General features: G+C 47.7%; 9 protein-coding genes across 9 annotated transcripts; 5 read left to right on the forward strand and 4 right to left on the reverse strand.

The window, feature by feature from the left end:
• Positions 1-123: 123 nt before the first annotated feature.
• FPOAC1_007035 (uncharacterized protein) lies at positions 124-2099 on the forward strand (the record flags this gene model as incomplete). Its single annotated transcript, XM_044851505.1, has 4 exons — positions 124-288; positions 346-364; positions 411-760; positions 816-2099. 4 exons carry the CDS (start codon positions 124-126, stop codon positions 2097-2099), a joined length of 1818 nt encoding a protein of 605 aa, XP_044710217.1.
• Positions 2100-2173: 74 nt separating this feature from the next.
• Positions 2174-3844, reverse strand: FPOAC1_007036 (uncharacterized protein; the record flags this gene model as incomplete). The annotated part of the gene is made up of 1 exon (XM_044851506.1): positions 2174-3844. The coding sequence occupies one exon, from the start codon at positions 3842-3844 to the stop codon at positions 2174-2176; it is 1671 nt and encodes a 556-aa protein (XP_044710218.1).
• Positions 3845-5320: 1476 nt separating this feature from the next.
• On the forward strand, positions 5321-6361 carry FPOAC1_007037 (uncharacterized protein; the record flags this gene model as incomplete). Its single annotated transcript, XM_044851507.1, has 3 exons — positions 5321-5340; positions 5390-5531; positions 5579-6361. 3 exons carry the CDS (start codon positions 5321-5323, stop codon positions 6359-6361), a joined length of 945 nt encoding a protein of 314 aa, XP_044710219.1.
• Positions 6362-6724: 363 nt separating this feature from the next.
• On the reverse strand, positions 6725-7259 carry FPOAC1_007038 (uncharacterized protein; the record flags this gene model as incomplete). The annotated part of the gene is made up of 2 exons (XM_044851508.1): positions 6725-7180; positions 7236-7259. 2 exons carry the CDS (start codon positions 7257-7259, stop codon positions 6725-6727), a joined length of 480 nt encoding a protein of 159 aa, XP_044710220.1.
• Positions 7260-8087: 828 nt separating this feature from the next.
• On the forward strand, positions 8088-8789 carry FPOAC1_007039 (uncharacterized protein; the record flags this gene model as incomplete). Its single annotated transcript, XM_044851509.1, has 1 exon — positions 8088-8789. The coding sequence occupies one exon, from the start codon at positions 8088-8090 to the stop codon at positions 8787-8789; it is 702 nt and encodes a 233-aa protein (XP_044710221.1).
• A 420-nt stretch (positions 8790-9209) lies between these two features.
• Positions 9210-10074, forward strand: FPOAC1_007040 (uncharacterized protein; the record flags this gene model as incomplete). The annotated part of the gene is made up of 3 exons (XM_044851510.1): positions 9210-9456; positions 9549-9961; positions 10009-10074. The coding sequence occupies 3 exons, from the start codon at positions 9210-9212 to the stop codon at positions 10072-10074; spliced, it is 726 nt and encodes a 241-aa protein (XP_044710222.1).
• A 251-nt stretch (positions 10075-10325) lies between these two features.
• On the reverse strand, positions 10326-11611 carry FPOAC1_007041 (uncharacterized protein; the record flags this gene model as incomplete). The annotated part of the gene is made up of 2 exons (XM_044851511.1): positions 10326-10502; positions 10553-11611. The coding sequence occupies 2 exons, from the start codon at positions 11609-11611 to the stop codon at positions 10326-10328; spliced, it is 1236 nt and encodes a 411-aa protein (XP_044710223.1).
• A 1465-nt stretch (positions 11612-13076) lies between these two features.
• On the reverse strand, positions 13077-14601 carry FPOAC1_007042 (uncharacterized protein; the record flags this gene model as incomplete). Its single annotated transcript, XM_044851512.1, has 4 exons — positions 13077-13424; positions 13474-14245; positions 14304-14421; positions 14469-14601. The coding sequence occupies 4 exons, from the start codon at positions 14599-14601 to the stop codon at positions 13077-13079; spliced, it is 1371 nt and encodes a 456-aa protein (XP_044710224.1).
• A 1342-nt stretch (positions 14602-15943) lies between these two features.
• Positions 15944-17140, forward strand: FPOAC1_007043 (uncharacterized protein; the record flags this gene model as incomplete). The annotated part of the gene is made up of 3 exons (XM_044851513.1): positions 15944-16096; positions 16149-16370; positions 16427-17140. The coding sequence occupies 3 exons, from the start codon at positions 15944-15946 to the stop codon at positions 17138-17140; spliced, it is 1089 nt and encodes a 362-aa protein (XP_044710225.1).
• Between the last annotated feature and the right edge of the window lie 110 nt (positions 17141-17250).

Below are 17250 nucleotides of genomic sequence, written 5' to 3' on the forward strand. Positions count from 1 at the left end.
CTTGACCCGAGGTTACAAGAAGATTATGTAATTACATCACCGACTTCTCTAGGTCTCTCTCAGTCTTGAGAGTCATTTGCATGCGCACTTACTCTTTGGGTGGAATTGCAAGTCAAAGTCGAGATGCCGCTTCCTACATCATCCATTTATGAGCCGCCATCGGCTGGCTTCACTGGCTTCCCTTCACGAAGGAGTGTTGTCCATAGCACTGAGGGAATCGTAGCTGCACCTCAACCTCATGCTGCGAAATGTGGTCTTGAGATCCTCAGGGCAGGTGGAAACGCCGCTGTAAGTCATCTATCTCTCTTGGAACGCCACGACCAGACACTGACTAACACGGCGCAGGATGCGGCTGTCGCAGTTGGTATGTACCTCAATCCATGTCACTGACAAAACACTCACAATGACAGCTGCCGGTCTCAATGTTACCGAACCTGTGTCAACTGGTATCGGAGGTGACATGTTTCTCTTGTACTTTGACGCTGCAACAAAACAAGTAAAGAGTCTCAATGGGTCAGGTCGTTCAGGCGCAAAGCAGACCCTTGAGACCATCCGCAAGGCCCTCAACATTCCCGACGGCAAAATTGGAGAAATTCCAACACATGGCGTCCACGCTGCAACGGTTCCCGGAGCTGCAGCCGGTTGGGTCGACACCGTTGAGAGATTCGGTAGTGGGAAACTTAGTTTAAGCCAGATTCTCGAGCCTGCTATTAAGTTGGCCGAGAATGGACACCCCGTTTCTGAGATTGCCTCCCATTCGGTACGTTCCTTGATTAATCATGTGTTTGAATGTGAGTATACTAATTGACATGTAGTGGCAAGCTCAAGAGAAGCTTCTTCGTAATGCTTCCCCCAATTTCGCAGAAATGCTCAAGCAAGATCCCTCCGCACCAGACGACGGCGTCAGAGCTCCCCGTCCAGGAGAGGTCTTCAAGAACCCAACTCTTGCAAAAACTTTCCGCGCCTTGGCTACAGAAGGAAAGAAGGGATTTTACACGGGTCGTATCGCGGAAGAGATTGTCAAGGTTGTGCAAGACCTAGGCGGATACCTCGAACTCGACGACCTGAAGCACCATCTCGAAACAGGCACGCAAAACACAGATCCCATTTCTGTCAAATTCCGCGGTCAGGGTCTCGCGAGTAAAGATCCCAACGGAGGTGTTGAGCTCTGGGAGCATCCTCCCAATGGACAGGGTATTGTCGCGCTGATGGCTCTTGGTATTATTGAGCAGCTTGAGAAGCAGGGCAAGATTCCCACTTTCGGACCTGAAGATCACAACTCTACGGTTTATCTACACGCCATAATTGAAGCTCTACGACTGGGATTTACGGATGCCAGCTGGTACGTTACTGATCCTGATACCACCAAAGTACCAAGCGCTGGCTTAATCTCGCCCGAGTACCTCGCCGAACGAGCCAAGATCTTCGACGCGACAAAGGCCCATGATGGAGTTCAGCCTGGCAATCCCGACTTTGTATCACCGGCTCTGCGAAGTAGTGACACAGTTTACTTTACAGTCTGCGACGCTGCTGGTAATGCTGCCTCGTTCATCAACTCCAATTACGCTGGTTTCGGCACAGCCATTATTCCCAAGGGATGTGGTTTCACGCTTCAGAACCGCGGCGCAAACTTCTCGTTGGATGAGAAACACCCCAATAAGCTTGAGCCACGCAAGAGACCGTATCACACAATTATCCCAGGCATGGCGACGAATTTGAGTGATGGATCCCTACACTCTGCGTTTGGTGTCATGGGCGGATATAACCAGCCTCAGGGAACTGTGCAAGTTCTTCTGAACCAAGCCATCTTTGGTCTGAACCCTCAACAAGCGCTCGATGCCCCTCGAATTTGTATCGGTGCTGGTATGCCTGATGAAGGTAATGTGCTGGACTGGACTGTGCATGTGGAGGAGGGTATCTCGGACAAGACTGTTGAAGAGTTGAAAGCTTTGGGACATAATGTTGTTGTGCTTAAGGATTGGAAGAGGTCCATGTTTGGAAGGGGTCAGATTGTTAGGTATACTGTTGATCCTGATGGGACACCGGTTTGGTCTGCCGGAAGTGATTCCAGAGCAGATGGTGCAGCGTATCCTCAGTAGACCAGCAGCCGTAATGCATCATCTTGGTGATAAATCTTGCATCATGAGAGTGTCGTATCTGAATATCTGCTGTCTTAAAAGATAGTGATTCTAGTTTTCTGCATCTTACTGATATTGATCTCACGCTTCTTTACAACTCCAGGTACCAACTCCAGCTGCTCTTCCAGATTAGAACAAAAGACAGGCGCGACCACTCGATACCCGTTAGAGTACCTACACAGGAGGAAAGTTTCTTTAGACCCGTACATACCCCACAGTTCGCAATCGCTCCCTACTTGTATCCCATCTGTCACCTCCATCTCATATTTACGAGCGCCTTCAAAGTACTGTAAATGCGAGTGAACCGTTGTCTTTTTGAAGTCGTTGTCTAGGAAAATGCCCCATATTTGCATAACCGTGATTTGCGCTTCTGGGTTCTGCGGATGCGATACTTGCAAGAAAAAGGCGTCGGCGGATGTTTTCGTGATTTGATAGGGGTCATCATCTTCCATGTCGATCGATATAACATTGAACAGTCCACGGTCAAGAATCTGGCCAAGGCTTGTACTGTCGGTCCAATCGAGTACCCAGGAGGGCAGAAGGACTTCCACGCCAGGGTGCGAGGTTTTCCTACGATTTTTGTATGAGAGAACCTCCAAGCTGTCATCAAATAGTATTATCCTCTTTGTCGTTTCCACCAGAAGATTGTGTATATTGGTGTTGACCGAATAGTCGGGAACGATTCCGTACCCAGGCCTAGCAAGGCCCAGAATCGAGTAGAGCTTGTCTCTTGCATCGGTAGCCTGGCTATCTTTCGTTAATGCCAGAAGCATTTTGAGGTCATTGGTCCTGCGCAGGTTGCTCTTTGCAACTAAAAGCATCCACATTCTGGAAGCAGCTTTGTCCTTTTCGACTCTAGGACGCACAAGCGAGTGATATGAATTTTTAAAGCCCCGGCATGGAAATACGGCGGCTTTCTTGAAGCTTCTGATCAAACCGATGAGTTCCAAGTAAGGTATCGAATGCATGCCTTGAAGAAAGATTGCTTGTTCAGAAACGATGAATTCTTGAAATACCCATGCCCTACCCCACCATGGACTCTTGCCAACTTCAAAGAAGGCAGCCAAGCCCTTTTCAACTTCTGCTCTGTTGTTCTCATTCGCGAGGTAGAATTTATCAAACTCATTATATGATTTGTTGCAGCCATACCGTTCTAGGACGTCTCTCAGCTTGACGAGCTGTCCTATTTCTTCCCCTTTGTTGGCCTCAGCAGTCGATAGGCAGATGAGAGTTTCTTTCGCATTCTCATAAATATTCCTCATAAAGCTGACCTGATGAGATCGCTCAGCAAGATCGAACTGGTTGATGCAAATCTGATCGACCCATAGGAGAAAGTCCTTCTTATCGCCATATATCTCCCAGTAATGGCGAGCTTCCTTCAAGGCATGATGAAGATTTGCAAAGACGTTGCACTTGGCACCGTTGACGCTGATATATCTGATGTTTTTGGCACTCCCTGCGCAGTACGAAAGAGCGAGGTACTTATTCTCGACGTCTGCCAGCTTTACATTTGATAGAAGTTCACAATCAACCAAGCCTGACCCATAGTCTGGAAGGATCCTGAGAAGACGGATCTCTTTGTCGGCAGTACTGAGGCTCTGATACGGGACCTGGTAGACAAAACTGCTGTTCTCGGGAGTGCAGAATATGTCATGCCCGGGGAGATCACTGCTCGACATTTTGGCTGGGAGGGGTGATTCGCTCATGACTGTGTATCGTGAATTACACAAGATACGCTCTTGAAGACACAAACTGATGGTTCTTGGATCGTGGACTTCTTATTACAAGATTTCTTTCGTCAAGGGGAGGTCGGGATTATGTTGGCAATTTAGGATAAAAGATTTGCAAAATGGGCGTTGTAAGGTGAAGCAGCGATGCCCAATATCTGTGACATGGTGCTTGGTGGGTGACTGCATTGCATGCCGTGCAGCCAATAAATACCCCCCACGTTGCTGCTGACATTATAAGAAACACGATCTTTTCCAAGTGGCTCTTTCTTCCAGCAATCAGATAAAAGCCTAAAGAAGCGTTTGTATGCCTTTCTGATCAAGTCTTATCCTTCCGCTCTTGATTCGCTCAAACAATAGGCCATGATGCGAACGAAAATGGTACTAGCATTAGACCAATGGGAGTCATAAAACCTTCTCTCCAACTAGGTATATTGGCCTAGTCATTACATGTTGCATCGTCAGGCACATGAACTTGAGAAGGGTAGTAGTTCATGAGTGAAAGGTTACAATGACATTGATACAACAGTGTGCTAGAACGGCGACCCCGAGAAAAACACATACTCGAGCGGCACAGTTTCCTTGGCTCATTAGTTTTTGTTTCATGTGGTCGAAACGTGTGCTCCGACTATCGCTTTTTGCGTCTTTTATGCAGGGGAGTTTGCCTTGGGAGCAAGGGTTGCAAGGCAGACTCGACATATAGAGCCAACAGGCCAATCACTGCATGTGAAGTCCTTTTAACATGAGGGTTTGTGTGGAAGTCCAAAGAACTATTACGAACGGCTGGAGCCTATTCGAAAATGTCTATATATTCCTCCTACACAATTGCGTAGGTAGTCAAGTTAATTGGCTTGTTTTATGGCCAGTGATCACCGACTTGACCAGAAGGTGTCTTACAACCATGGCCCAGTGTGACCACAATTGCTTGCTTCATCAACATTACGCTATCTTCAACGATACTAATTCAATCAGGAATTTGAACGATGCAAAATACCAATTAAAGCGAAAGAATCGCCGCAAGGGAGTAAATGGGTTCCTGGATACTCTTGAACCTTTCCGCACTAGGTTCAGAACAAGAACTAGTATAGCAGGTGACAAGCTCCTACAAATAGGCAATGATAGGCATCAAAATGGCTTGTTGGAGATGGCGCATGCTTATCTTTGTGTTTCCCAACATGGTCGGCTTCACTGGCCGCAGGGCAGCAATGACGGCACGTTGGAGTATCCAAGAGACGACAATCAGTAAACATTACTCCCAAGTTGTCAAATTGTACTAATTTGAGCAACAGGCTTTACTATAACATCCTGTGTTACTTTATTAGAAAGAACATAACTGACTCGGGATCGAAACTACGTTCTAAGCGACCACGAGACGAGGAGGTGGATTTCATGTCCAGACCTCCACAGCGACAATGTCTACAAACTCCTGAAAGTGAGAGTCCTCATTCATCTCCTATGCCACTTCTATACGATTCGTAAGTGTTCTGTGAAATACATATTCGCCACGGGAACTTACTTATATAGGAGCCCTGACGAAAAGGAGACTCCGCTTCCCTCCTCTCAAGGCAGTTATGCAACTGTTACTTCTGCACGGGAAGACGCAAGGCAAGACGTATACCAGATAGTTCCTAGGGCAAACGAAAGTCCCGATGAACTGGCTCAAAATGTGAGTCTGGCATTGATCCTTGAACACTTTCACTAATGTTTGTTCAGTACGATGAGCAGCGGCCAACAGTACCCAACTCACAACAGCGACATGTGAACAGAATTGGAGATGAACATGGTAATATTAGCAGGATCAGTCTCGGTCAACAACCAAGTCCGCATGGACTGCGCACTAATCTTCATGCGCGTAATATCTCTACAGGAACACAGACAACACCCAGTGCCAACCAACAAAGGCAATGGAGGGCCACGGATGCGCCTCCGCCACCATCACTGGATACTGACAATAATTCCCAGCAAAGGCATAATCCTCTTACTGACAGGGAAAATGAAGCTGAAGAACCAGCGAGTCAAAGCTCAGTTGAAGATATACCAAGAACCTTCAGTACCCCATTGGCACACCCAACAGCCGTTCCTGAGCCAGACTTCAAGGTTGACCTAGTAGTCAGCTACGACATTATCCCAGGCATCAACGTGCTGTTTGAACCCAACGGTGATATCTTCTCATACTCGTTGGCCAAGTTCCTCAGTCAAGCCAATTGGCAGAATGAACCTGAAGTACTTCTCATCTGTCTACAGGCCCCAGGTACATCCCCAGCGACACCCGTCCGGACCTGGATGGATGGGGTCTTTAAGAATGACGAGGATAAATTCCAAGGTGTCATGCGCAGGTTCAACCAGATTGTTCTGGATCTGCAGTACCAGTTTACTCGTGTAAAGATGGATGCTGTGATTGAGATTGCTTTTGAGAACATGGTTGAAGGACATACGCATGGTGTGCTTGTCGATGCTTGGTCTAATCGAGGCAGAGCGGCAGGTGGAAAGGTATAGGACAGATGCAGATGCGGGTATTTGAAGATTTGGGAATTGAATTATAGACATAGACTTGATAGACATAGACCATATAGACTTTGATTGAGATGTCGTTTTTACACCTACCAAGTCATCGCCAGTACTGGACAACGTCTTTTCTCTACCGGCAGAGATTGAGTCTGACTCTCAAGGGATACTAGAAGCAGCCCAGAAGTTCAAATGTGGACACATTCACCTCTCCATGAACACCAGAACGTGATGGCGACACGGGTAATCGCACGTTTCTATTGCTTCTTTTTCTGTACAATCCGTCTGTCATACAGTGGTATCCATCCCATATTACATCATGAATATTCATACACTCCCCCAATTATTTATCGTCTATTCCTTCTGCTCAGGCTCTCCCTCAAGAATAACCTTTTTCTCATCGAAAAGCTTGGCCAAGTCACCATTCTGGTGCATAGACACAAGAATATCCGTACCACCGATGAAATCCTTCTCGACGTAGAGTTGAGGAATCGTAGGCCAGTCGGAGTACTCCTTGATACCCTCTCGCAGCTCAGGGTCCTCAAGAACATTAAAGGCGGCGAACTTTTCGGGGTTGACGCCCTGAAGGCCGAGGATCTGGATGGCGGCGCGCGAAAAGCCGCACTGGGGTGTCTCGGGGGTTCCCTTCATGAAGAGGACGACGGGGGCGGATGATACGGCTTTGTCGATGGCGGAACGGGTTTGGTCGGAGAGGAGGCGGATTTGGAAGGGTGATAGAGGAGCGATGGGGGCGCGGAAGGCAGAGGCTGTTGAGCGGACGGCCATGGGCCGGGCGGCTTGTCGGAGGGACTGGGAGGAGTTAGTGATTAGTAACAAGTACATCGTTAGGAATGGGTAAACGTACCGAGGCTACTGTTCGCGCAAACATTGTGAGGGCTGTGATGGAGGGGATTGTAGAGGTAACAAGATTCGCAGTTGGTTTGTTGAAGATGGTGGAAAGTTTTGGACGGGATTAACGAGTGATGTCAAGGATGTTCCGATGCCGATCCCCGGAATTCAGAGTGGCGCTGATGGTAGCTGTGGCCAATTAGCGATGAGGTAATGGTGGCTTATCAATCGATGCCTCAAATTGAAAGAAGACATGGTGATGCGAAAATGATACAATTAAAGAACACCCATTGCCTGTTTTAATTTTTTACTTCTTATTGAGTCTTTTCTACCTTGAAGCGCAGGTTTCACCTTGGATGTTGCCAGATCCATGGAGCACAACATGACAGAAGTCAAGGTCAAGGGTAGGTACACAGGATTTACAAATGTTGTCAATCTCAAAGATACTGTTCAATTGTCAATCTGTAGATTCTAGTTGACTCTCTATTCTTATGCTTACCAATGGTGTGGAATACAGTCAACACTATCAGAATATGCTTACTTGCTTGTACCTCCGTCTACTAAGTAAAGGATGTTGTCCAATCCATGATAGGATCCGACACATGATTACATATTAGCGGGGTTCATTTTGCGAGGCTTCAACACCTATTTCACCAGTTTCCAAACACCTATTTAATTCTTCAAAACCCATGCTCGAATAAATAAGATCAGTTGTTCTGCTGTCGCATCTTTCAACATCACAGTGTCGTTTAAACCCAGGTCATAAGTTCACTCCACAACCGCAGACCTATCACATCTCAACACACGCCAAGTCTGCTGACAAAACCATTATTTCATCTCACCACTTACACTCTCAATGCTTCACACCATGGAACACGGGCACGACGCCCATCACGATCAAAAGATGCGCAACTCAACAGAAGAACTAGAACTAGCAAGAAACGACGGCAAGCGCCATATCCTACTAGCAGCCTCAGGATCCGTTGCGACAATTAAACTCGTGCAGATAATAAACGGTCTCAAACAACAAGAAAACATCTCTATCCGTCTCATCCTGACTCAATCAGCGTCAGAATTCCTAGCTGGACAAAGCCTTGAACAACCTACCGTCGATCAAGTATCTCGCCTACCACACGTAGACGCTATTTACACAGATGCTCACGAGTGGGCGCAACCCTGGAAACGCAATGCGCCCATTCTACATATTGAACTACGTCGCTGGGCGGATGTCTTGGTGATTGCTCCTTTGAGCGCGAATACAATGGCAAAGATTGTTAATGGACTGTGCGATAATCTCTTGACGTCTGTTGTCAGGGCGTGGGATACTACGGGTAGCGTGGATGGAGTCAAGAAAAAGATTCTGGTAGCCCCGGCGATGAACACGGCCATGTTTGCGCATCCTATCACAGCGACGCAGCTTAGAGTCTTGGAAAAGGATTGGGGAGGGGAGAATGGTTGGTTTGAGGTTTTGCAGCCGATTTCCAAGAGTTTGGCTTGTGGTGATGTTGGGAATGGGGCTATGGTGACTTGGGAGAGGATTGTGGATGAGATTGTACATAAGATCAATTAGCATCGAAAGAGTAATGAAGGGAATGGATGTGTATTTTGTGTTTATGGAGTTGAAGAACTGGAGAAAATGAAGGATAATCTCATGATTGGTGTCAGGGTAAATTGATGAAGGACTTTACACCACACATATGGGAAGAGCAACAAGAATGCATCATGATGAGAGACCAATAATTGAATGAATCAATTAAATCTCAAACTATTTGTTCAACCTTTGCGCTGGGAATAGCTGGTTGATGCAATGACACGAGGCGGATGCTTGCGCTGTCGGGCATGACCCGTTCCTTCCTCATCAACACCTGCCGCTGCAACAACACATGAGCTACAACCTGCGAGCTACAACTCGCCTGGCCACGACACTTCCATCTCTTCTTCACCACATCAATTCAATCACAAATTAGCCAGCATCTTTCTATTCGCAACCATGGCGCCCGCCACCCGAATCCGTACCTCCACTTCTTACATCAAGGCCGAAGATGACTGTCCCTCGACCCTACGAGCTCGCCTGCGCGACGATCCTCCGCCAAAAGTCTCTCCCACCAAGCCTCCTCCATCTCAGAGTCTCTACCAACAGCTTCATGCCTCTCTAGGCAATTACGAAAGTGCCCCCAAGCGAGGCAAAATGGCAGTTCAGGAACCTGAAAGCAATGACCCAGCTACCCAACTTCGAGGTGAGTCGTCGCCCAAGACTTGACAAGCCATTTTTAATAAAACATAGAGGCGTATGCACGTATGGGACTCTCCATACATAGTTCTGCGACAGAACATCTCGAGAAAGCACACGTCCAAGTCCAAACCGAGATTAAACGCTTCTCTGACGAATCTTCAAAGACACTGACGCAAAGCCGAGATCTCTACGCCAACATCGAGTATCCCCTGTCAAAAACCCTATGCGACTCGGAAGATCACCCCCGGGCAAGTATCGAAGTCCACCTCAATCGTCTCAAACAAGACATCGCTGCGGCGAGGGAAGAAGTTCTTCGACTCGGAACTGAGTGGGAGGAATGTTGTCGAACGGAAGAAGATGCCTGGAATGAGTTCAAAAAAGGTTTCGAAGACCGTGGTCGAGGATCGAAAGGTGTGAGCAAGAAAGTGAACGCAGCAGCTGAGGACTTCAAAAAAGAAGCAAGGGGGATTGTTGAGGCTAATTGTCAACTGTTGGACGAGGTTGACCAGGTATGTTGATGATCCTGTCACCGATTGAACGATACTAACTCCGACAGGACTTTAAACAAAAGATTCAGGAAGAAACTCAAAGGATAATGGCGACTTTGCTCGCTGGTATTTGATCGACGCCATGTAATGACGATGTACGAATGATTTGGAGGATGTCAGCCAAGGTGTGCTCAGTTGTAATGTAGTAGCCGTCTCAATTGATCGTCTAGTTCATATCTCATTAACTATCTCCATCTCTGTCTTGACCACCGTGTATCTTTGTATCTTTAAGAACCAACCGGTCTCTTTTGTGTATTTCCCGCTAAACGCCATTCCGTAAATCAACTTTTGTTGCTGCTATTGCGAGCGCATTCGTCGGACCATTTTACTGCTTCTTCTCGGGGATGACAACGCCCCAAGGGTGCTCGGTGCGACCGTACATGATGTCGCCCAACCAGCCCTTGACCTTGCTGGTGACCTCGCCAGCTTCACCCTCGGCGCCCATGGGGATGTTGATGTCCTTTCCGCGGTGGTGAACCTGAGAGATGGGGCAGATGAAGTACTAAAACTGTTAGTGAAATATTCTTGAAGTAGAATTGATGGAGAACTTACGGCAGTGCCAGCGGCGAAAGACTCGAGCAGACGTCCCTCAGCGTCAGCCTCCATAACCTCAGCAATGGTGTACTTTCGCTCAGTAACCTCATACTCATCACCAAGACGTTCGCGAATAAGCTCCAGACAGCTACGACGAGTGACACCGTCAAGGATCAACTTGTCGTCAAGAGGAGCAGTGACAATCTCCTTCTTGCCATCCTTTCGCTTCCACACAACGAAAAAGTTACTGGCCCCAGCTTCAGTGCACTCACCCTGAGATCCGTACAGCCAGAGAATCTGGTGGAATCCACGGGTTCGCGCATCTGCCGTGGCGAGCAGAGAGGGGCCGTAGTTGGCGCCCACCTTGGCGTATCCGAATCCACCGACCCAGGCGCGGACCATGTCGTCTGGGGATGTGTGAAGACGCATTCCGCCGGGGGGAGCGTCCATGCGTGGCATAAAGGTTACAATGATGTACAGTAGAGCTTCCTTGGGTGCAGAGACACCGAGCTGGGGTGCTGTGCCGATGATTGTTGGGCGGATGTACAGAAAGCTTCCTGCGCGGTCGGCGGGGAGCCATTTGGTTCCATCAACAGAAAGTAAAGCAATCATGAGCTTTTCGACCTCTGAGGGTTCAAAGCCAGGTAGAGAAATACGAGTAGATGACATGCGAAGACGAGCAGCGTTACGATCAGGGCGGAAAATTCGCAGCTTTCCATCATAGCCGCGATACACCTTGAGACCTTCAAAACACTCAGTAGCGTAGTGAAGAACAGAAGCGGTGGGCATGAGGCTCAAGGGTCCGTAGGGCTTCAGCTCGGGGGTGGCCCATCCGGTGGATTGCTTCCATGATGCGAGGACCATGTGATCCGTCGCGATGGTCTCGTCGCCGGAGTGGGCGTTGGCTTCATCGGGGACGGAGCGGGGGTTTTGGGTGTAGGTGTATGTGAGCTTTGAAGCGTCGAGGGGAGCTTGTGTGGTGGGAGGACCAGAGATGGTAGGTTGGGAGACTTCTTTTTTGTGGATGGCTGCTGCTGTCAGGTTGACGTCCTGAGTTTCGACGGCGGAGGGAGCCATGATGTGGATGTTGTGTAGGTATAAGATGATGGAAAGAGTAGACGGGGTTTTTGGTGTAGGAAGAAAAAGAAGATGTCAATGGATTAAGCAAAGGGAAAGTTTATATATAACCGAGTAAACAAAAAATAAAAGTTTAGCTTATAGAGAGGTTACGGGGGGGGGGTCTATACAGGTACCTGTTCACTTTTTGATATCAGAGTCACGAGTAGTAGCAAAAAAGAAAAAAAGAGACCCGCCCCCGGCCGAGAAACCCCGGATAGACCGTCTCTGCCCGCGCGGCGCTCGGTTCCGGCGATGTGGGTTCAAAGTAAAAAAGTTGGTGTTGTTTTCTTAAAGATCCAGTTTTTTTTATTTATGATAACTGAAGAAAAAAGATACAGAGATACCTGGTCATGCGCGTTGTTTAGTATGCAGATGAGAGGTAGCACACCAACTGTGAAGGGGGTGGGTGTCTTGTATCTCCACCCCCAGAGCCGCTAGTTATTTCAAGGAGGGGCTTCTGGAGATTAAGTGATGGGCTTCTATACATGCTTTCTGAGATTAGGAATGGCCATGTTACAAGGTATACAATTGACAGAGATAGTATACATACTCTGCTGGACAACAGATTACTCTTACTCTCTCCCTGTTGATGATTGACTCACACCTGACTATTTGGGTGCTTATCGAGATCGCTTATACGCTCTGCATGTCTAGTGAGAAAAACATACGCAACCCCCATCAGCTGGTCCATGTACCTTCTCTTGTAAGACTCTGTTGCACTGCGGTGTAACTATACGTGTCCCCCTCTCCCTCCGAAGGGCGGAATTGCGTACAATCTAACTACTATCTACAATGCCAAAATATTAAGCCCTGTCTCCACCACAAGGGCGTAGGGCGTGCTGGTCAATGATTGCTTCAATAAACAATTGGTAGATAGCATCTCACTTCCCAACAGGAAATACCGGCATTGCAACGTAATAACAAGTCATGTGTTCCCAATAAATCCCTGCTTGTCAATTCTGACACAAAGAACTTGCTTATCTCTATCACTGTTCTACGGTATTCTTTTCTGCTTGGCGGTTTATGAACAAACTGCGGAATTTGGTCTTTGTTGTCCGCCGCTAACCGTCAATTGCCTTGTGTCGGTTGTCATGAGGTCATGCTTCCCATCAATTGGGTAATTTGTTATACAGGAAGGTCGGTACTGCATGTACAAGAATTATTTGACAAGGTTGCATTGCATTGCATCTTATTCGTAAAGAAAGAGGGTGTGAAGGGATGGCGTGGCTTTCTTTGGTGTCATGATACTGTTAAGCCGAGGACATTGTTGTTTTTTAAGAGGTAGGCTATCATGATCAACTGATTACTTTTTTTTATCTTTAATTCCCGGACCCGGCTTGTTGAAAGACCATTTCCCTTCTCATTCTAGTCTAAATTCAGACCGCCTTGTCCCTGTCAGCCACATCAATTACAGGTACTCAACTCATGCCCTGTCAGCCTCTCGTTGTCTCTGCTCTTCTTCTAGAATCTCCCTCTCGCGAGCTGCTGCTTCAGCACCGGCTTTAACACCCTTGGCCCGCTGTCGCGCCTCGTACATGTCGCGACTTTTCAAGATGCGCTGCACGATTTCTCCTGCGTTGACGTGAGAAAAAGCGTGGGTGCCGACTTGTCGCATGATGCCCATTGCTTTGGGTGCAGTGTAGGGGTCGTATGTGAGGGGCATGAAGGATGTTGGTCCGTGGTAGACGGCGTCTGGGGTTCCGCGGGGTAGGGTGGTGAGGTATGTCTTTGTGGGAGAAAAGGGAGCGCCGAAAATGACGGCGTTGATGTACTAGAGTCTGTTAGCATATCTTCATGTTTGAATGTATGGGAATATTTACCTTGCATTGCAAAACGCAGAGACCGCGCTCGAAAATGTTCATGATGGGGTAGTTGACTCCCTTCCACTGGTTGATGACTTCGTCCTCGTGAACACCGACGACAACATACGCAGGGGGATAATCCTCTCCCTTGCCCTTTCGCTCATTGACAGCCTGTTCCGAGAACCAACCATCCTTACGGGCAAGCTCCTCTTCAGCTAACAGAACCTGTCGCAGAAACTCAATGTGACCGCTGGAGAAGAGATCATAACCTCCGTCAACGTAAACCACGCGCTGTCCAGGCTTGGGACCAGGTCCTTCGATAAGCTGGCGGAAGCTGCCCCTCTCCTCATCGGCGTCCTCCGACTTTGCTTCTTGAGACGCAGTCCAGAAGAACACTTCAGCGCCGGGTGCTTTTCCTGAAGCATCAGTTGCGTAAAGCTTCATGCGCTCCATCATTGCTTGACCCTCTGCGACGCGCTCTTCGGGTGTACCATGACCTTCCTGACCAGCGAGCTTCTTCTCGAGGGACTTGATAAAGTGTGTCTTTGTGCAGAGCAGCATTCGGCCTACGAGGTCGGTGGTGGAAATGCCAGGTGAGCGCTTAACGACCTTGAAGCGTCCAGCCTCTTTGACGAATCGGTAGCAGTCGTTACCATCGCTATCGGAAGTGATATCGTCGCCGTGGACGACGTATTTGCAGCCGCAGTGGGTGATGTAGGGGAGGTAGGTGACGTATGGCGCGTTGGCGACGGAGCGGGTGACCCAGCGACAGGCATCGGTAGCGGCGACACTGGGAGGGAACAAGTTAGTTGAGGGTATAGAATTTGTCGCTGGGAGTTGGCGATTACCGTTCTGCTAGAGTCATTACTGTAGGACCTTTGTTGGCGAGGATAGCCTCGTCTGAGTGAACACCGGCGTAGAGCTCATTTCCTAATTGGCGAGCTTGGACGATGGCACCAGCGTGGCCTGGCAAGTTAGTGGTTTGCTGTATAGTTAGGCGAGTAAATGCATACCGTGATGGAAAAAGTCAAAGCAGCCATCGACCCAGATTCTTCCCTCTAGGAGCTCAGGAGCTGGTTCACCCTCGAGATGAAGAGCATCTTGGTCAACATCGACAGAGGGGTTAGTGGGGTCAATAGAAGCCATGATGATGACGGTGGCGAAGAAAGGACAGCAAATAAAATATCTGACGATAGTAGTTAAAAGGTATAATCTAGAGTGTTTAAAAAAAGAAGTGTGAGTAAGAAATACAAAACAATAAAAAAGAAGATGATGTATGTTTCCAAGATTAGGGGTTCTTTCTCAAAATGATATAGCTGAGGGTGATACGTAACTCAACTGAAGCTGTTGGGGGGGGGAGGTTAATGAGTTTTGGCCCAGACTAGCATTTTTAAAAGACTCTAATTGGTCCGTTTAGGCTCTGAGCTTCAGTGACTTTAATGAGTTCGGCAGCTCGGCATGCCTTGGCTTTGTCGTCAACTGAATTTGCGTATTAAACTAGGTATTATTTGTGCATTAAAAATACATATTTATTCGTATTGCTATCTTTTTGGTAACAGAATGGGAATAAATGGACTAACTACAGGTTGCACAAAAAGGTCACTGTCACATGCAATCAGAATAAACAACCCCCCCCACTGCGGGTAAATCAATCTCATTTATGATCCATGCTTGAAGAATTCAACAAAAACATCAGTCAGTAACAAAGGGGTAAGACAAAAATACCATGAATGAATGACGAGAGAACATTCAGTATTTTACACAAAATGACCGTTTGATACATTGAAACAAAGACTACATATTGACATGCGACACCAGTAATAGTCCCCTGATTAGGTTTCATCTGTACCGCAAACTTAAAGTGTCGCGTCTTGAAATGGGTGCCTCAATTGGCACAAGCTTGCGTCACAAGTTGCATGAGGCTCTTTGATGCAGGTACAATTGATGCATCATTGATAAGTTTATTTGTAGGTCATCAAACATCATTAACCTATGGGTAGTCATTGAACTGATTATCTGCAGTGCCGAGGTATGATAACTAGGAGTTATTCATGGTCAGCCAAACAAGAGTCCATCCTCAATCCACGTGCAACACTTTCTTATCATGTTATTATTCTCTATATATTATTCCACGCATTAACCATGCTGCTTTCCTCAATATAGCATCTGTCTTGACTTTCCATCCCCAGTCCCTGCATTTCGTCTTTATTTCTCCACACTTTCTTCGGTCCCTGCCCTCCACGTTTCCGATCCATTGGCTCCGATCTTTACCTTGTTTGTGAGCTATTCGGGCCAAGATGCCCCGGAAAGGTGAAGCTCACTGTGTATAGAGTATACTCCGATAGTCTGGCCAAGCCATTGGGGTAAACCGCGCGATCATACTCTGCAGCTTAGACGGTGACTAGGTCTGTCTGCGGCATAAAAGATGCTTCTCCTCAAATTGTGACCGAGGCATTTCAACTTTCCATCGTAAACAATTGAGCCCATCATGAAGTTCACTACCATCTCTGCCGTACTCACCCTCGCCCCGTCTGTTCTCGCAGATTGGCATTTCGCAAAGGGTAAAGAGATCAAGTATACTTCTGTAGAGGGTTTCTTTAAACAAGACGATCTCGCTACTGATCCTTCCACTTTTGACTATGTATGACTCTCGTTCTCATACTCATTTATTTGTCTACTGACTCACAGCCTAGGCGGACTGGAATTTTGGTCTTTTGAACCGTACATACCCAACAGACCCCAAGAACCCACGCAAAGGCTACAAGACGCAATGGGAGCGCTTCGAGAAGTACGTCAAGCATCTCAACCGCAACGCCAGTCGCGATAGAACTCGCTACAAGGTTCTTGTCATGGGTCGACATGGCGAGGGCTATCATAACGCCGCTGAGGCTTACTACGGAAAGGCAGCCTGGAACGTAAGTTACCAGTCCTCATACCTTTACAGACCATCTTGTTGATGGGAAAAATACAGTGCTACTGGGGCCCACTACCTGGCAACGGTACATCAGTCTGGGAAGATGCCCTCCTCACCCCCGCAGGCATCGCCGAGTCTCACAAAGCCAATGCTTACTTCAAGTCGCGTTTCGAAGAAGAAGGCATGCCTTATTTCGAAAGCTACTACGCTTCTCCTCTCGCTCGCTGTGTGCAAACCGCCCACGAAACCTTCACGGGCATCAGACTTCCCAAGAACAAGCCCTTTATTCCCATGATCAAAGAACTCTTGCGTGAGGGTATTAGTATCCGTACATGCGATCATCGCGGTAATAAGAAGCACATCAGCTCTCTTACTCCCAAGATCAAATTCGAGAAGGGATTCAGCGACAACGATCCTTTTTGGACGGGCGTCAAGGGTGAGACAGATGAGCATCAGTTAGAGCGAAGCAAGGAGGTCTTGGACGACATTTTTACCAGTGACAATGCTGCTTGGATCAGCATCAGCAGTCACTCTGGCGAAATTACAAAGCTGCTCCAGGCTTTGAACCATCGACCTTTCCGCCTGGCGACAGGCCAGATCATTCCTGTTCTTGTCAGGGCTGATGTCGTGATTGAGGAACCTACCTCTACATTTGCCTCTTGGACTGCCGAAGCGACTTGTAACTCACCTCCTGTAACCAGCGTGTGGCCTGGTGGTTGTGTTTGTTCTAGCACGGCTACGTTGGCGTCTACACCTGCAAAGGCGACATGAGATTTAACAAGGAAATAACTGTTGATAACCAACTCGTACATAGAGAATAAATAGATGGCTTGACAAAGACAAAGGAAATTATGACAGTATATGATTCCGTCCTGTACATG

The sequence above is a fragment of the Fusarium poae genome, chromosome 2 (assembly GCF_019609905.1).
Source record: "Fusarium poae strain DAOMC 252244 chromosome 2, whole genome shotgun sequence".
Taxonomy (NCBI): Eukaryota; Fungi; Ascomycota; class Sordariomycetes; order Hypocreales; family Nectriaceae; genus Fusarium; species Fusarium poae.